Source organism: Triticum aestivum, chromosome 2D (genome assembly GCF_018294505.1).
Source record: "Triticum aestivum cultivar Chinese Spring chromosome 2D, IWGSC CS RefSeq v2.1, whole genome shotgun sequence".
Taxonomy (NCBI): domain Eukaryota; kingdom Viridiplantae; phylum Streptophyta; class Magnoliopsida; order Poales; family Poaceae; genus Triticum; species Triticum aestivum.
Genome location: NC_057799.1, coordinates 627,016,068 through 627,018,495, shown reverse-complemented (window position 1 = coordinate 627,018,495; position 2,428 = coordinate 627,016,068). Strand labels below are relative to the sequence as shown.

Here is a 2,428-nt window from a genome sequence, read left to right as displayed (position 1 = left end):
CGTACGGCATACTAGTTTGGACTTCGGACCAGTGCATGTCACGGCCGTCCGATCTGAATCGAAAACACCTATCGTACCACGTCAAAGTTGTCAGTATGCGTCTCCACCGTAGGATCTGAGGTCGAATCGACTTGCGCGCCAAACTACCTCCCTGCCGTATCGGTCTCGCCCACGTCAATCAGACCCCGGTCACGACTCCACGCTGCGACGACCAGGCCAGTATATATCACCAACCGACACCCAGACAAAAGTCCAAAACCACAAGTCGATCGAAACCTAAGCCGAGCGCCGCGGCAGCCATGGCAGGTCGCGGAGCGGCCGCCGCAGCGGTCGCCTTGGTGCTCCTCGTCATCTTCGCCGCCTCCTCGCCTGCAGCCGCCGCGCACGTCGACGAAGCAGCTGAGCATGGTGCGCGGGGGCTGACGCGGCGGACGGAGACGGATGTGCGGGCGATGTTCGACGCGTGGCTGGCGCGGCACGGCCGCTCCTACAACGCGCTCGCCGAGTACTTCCGTCGGCTCCGCGCGTTCCGGGACAACCTCGACTTCGTCGAAGCGCACAACGCTCGTGCCGCGCAGCGCGGCGGGTTCCGCCTCGGGATGAACCGCTTCGCCGACCTCACCAACGCCGAGTTCCGCGCTGCCTACCTCGGCGCGGGCGCCACGGGCAAGAGTCGCAACGCCGTCGGCGAGCGCTACCGGTACGAGGCGAATGACGTGCTGCCGGCGTCCGTGGACTGGAGGGAGAAGGGCGCGGTCGCGCCCGTGAAGAACCAGGGCCAGTGCGGCAGCTGCTGGGCGTTCTCCACAGTCGCCGCGGTGGAAGGCGTCAACAAGATCGTCACCGGCGATCTCGTGACGCTGTCGGAGCAGGAGCTCGTGGACTGCTCGCGCAACGGGCAGAACAGCGGGTGCAACGGCGGCATCATGGACGACGCCTTCGACTTCATCGTCCGGAACGGCGGCATCGACACCGAGGAGGACTACCCCTACACCGCCAAGGAGGGCAAGTGCGACCTCGCCAAGAAGGCCCGCAAGGTCGTCTCCATCGACGGCTTCGAGGACGTGCGCGCCGACGACGAGGCGTCGCTGATGAAGGCCGTGGCGCACCAGCCGGTGAGCGTCGCCATCGAGGCCGGCGGGCGCGAGTTCCAGCTCTACGAGTCCGGGGTCTTCACGGGGCGGTGCGGCACGGAGTTGGACCACGCCGTGCTCGCGGTGGGCTACGGCAAGGAGGCGGACGGCGGCAAGGACTACTGGCTCGTGCGCAACTCGTGGGGTCCGGGCTGGGGCGAGGGCGGCTACATCCGGATGGAGCGCAACGTGACCGCGCGCGCCGGCAAGTGCGGCATCGCCATGTTCGCGTCCTACCCCGTCAAGAACGGGCCCAACCCAAAGCCGGCACCACCGGCGCCGGAGGGGAAGTGCGATCGCTACAGTTCATGCCCGGCGGGGAGCACGTGCTGCTGCACGTACGGCGTGAGGAGCGTGTGCCTTGCGTGGGGGTGCTGCCCGGCCGAGGGCGCCACCTGCTGCCGGGACCGGTCGACCTGCTGCCCGGCGGACTACCCCGTCTGCAACGCTGGGAGCCGCACCTGCGCCAAGAGCAAGGGAAGTCCGTACACCGTGGATGCGCTGCCCCGGACGCCGGCGAAGCGACAGAGGACGGCGGTCTCAGAGCTAGTTGATTCGATCTTTTCGATCTAGGCCGTTTTAGTTATATATACAGGTTACAGTAGTTTGTTCGATTGTCCTGATAATGTAGCAGTCTTTCTTTTTGCAAGTGAACCTAGCTAGGAGTCATTGTACATACATACATATTAATGCATTATCTAGTTTTCTCCTTAAGAAGTGTTATATATTGAACAGTTGTTTCAAACGTTTGTTGATCTATCGGTTGATATATGCATGACCTAGTTTTCAAGTGATCTATCGGTCACCGTTGTTTCAAACTTTTGGATGCTTGGGATCACAGTACGGGGCAACTTGCATGACAGCCGATTTTGAACACCTTTAACCTATTTTCTAAGAAACTAGCATAAATGTCCGTGCATTATAACGGAAAAGAAAATTGGCGTGTGTCCACAAAATTGTCCGCCATAGTGGTACAACGGCATCAGTATAGTGCCACGTGACAGCGACAAACAGGCGTACACCGTGAATTTTTTTTGAAGGCAAAGCAATGCTTTATAACTTAACGGTGCTTGGGCATATCACCCAAAACACAAGCAGCCACTGAGGGCGGTACATTGGTCTCCCAGTCCATACAAGCACCCGCTAAACACCTACGGCCAATCTGGCCAAGCTCATGCGCCACTGCATTTTCATTTCGCCTACAAACACTCACCCTATGCCTTGCAAACCACATTTTCAACTGGAATTTGATGTCTTCAATGATGACTGCATACGGCGACGAGTCGACCTTTTGT

At 59.8% G+C, this 2,428-nt stretch overlaps 1 protein-coding gene across 1 annotated transcript; it reads left to right on the top strand.

Annotated features, from left to right (window-relative positions):
* The first annotated feature begins 269 nt into the window (after nucleotides 1-269).
* On the top strand, nucleotides 270-1,863 carry LOC123050555 (cysteine protease 1-like). Its single transcript, XM_044473333.1, has one exon. The coding sequence runs from the start codon at nucleotides 300-302 to the stop codon at nucleotides 1,704-1,706; it is 1,407 nt and encodes a 468-aa protein (XP_044329268.1). The 5' UTR covers nucleotides 270-299; the 3' UTR covers nucleotides 1,707-1,863.
* Nucleotides 1,864-2,428: the final 565 nt, after the last annotated feature.

Bases quoted from the DNA above. Each gene is read 5' to 3' on its own strand.
- LOC123050555 (XM_044473333.1), top strand. From the start codon at position 300: ATGGCAGGTCGCGGAGCGGCCGCCGCAGCGGTCGCCTTGGTGCTCCTC.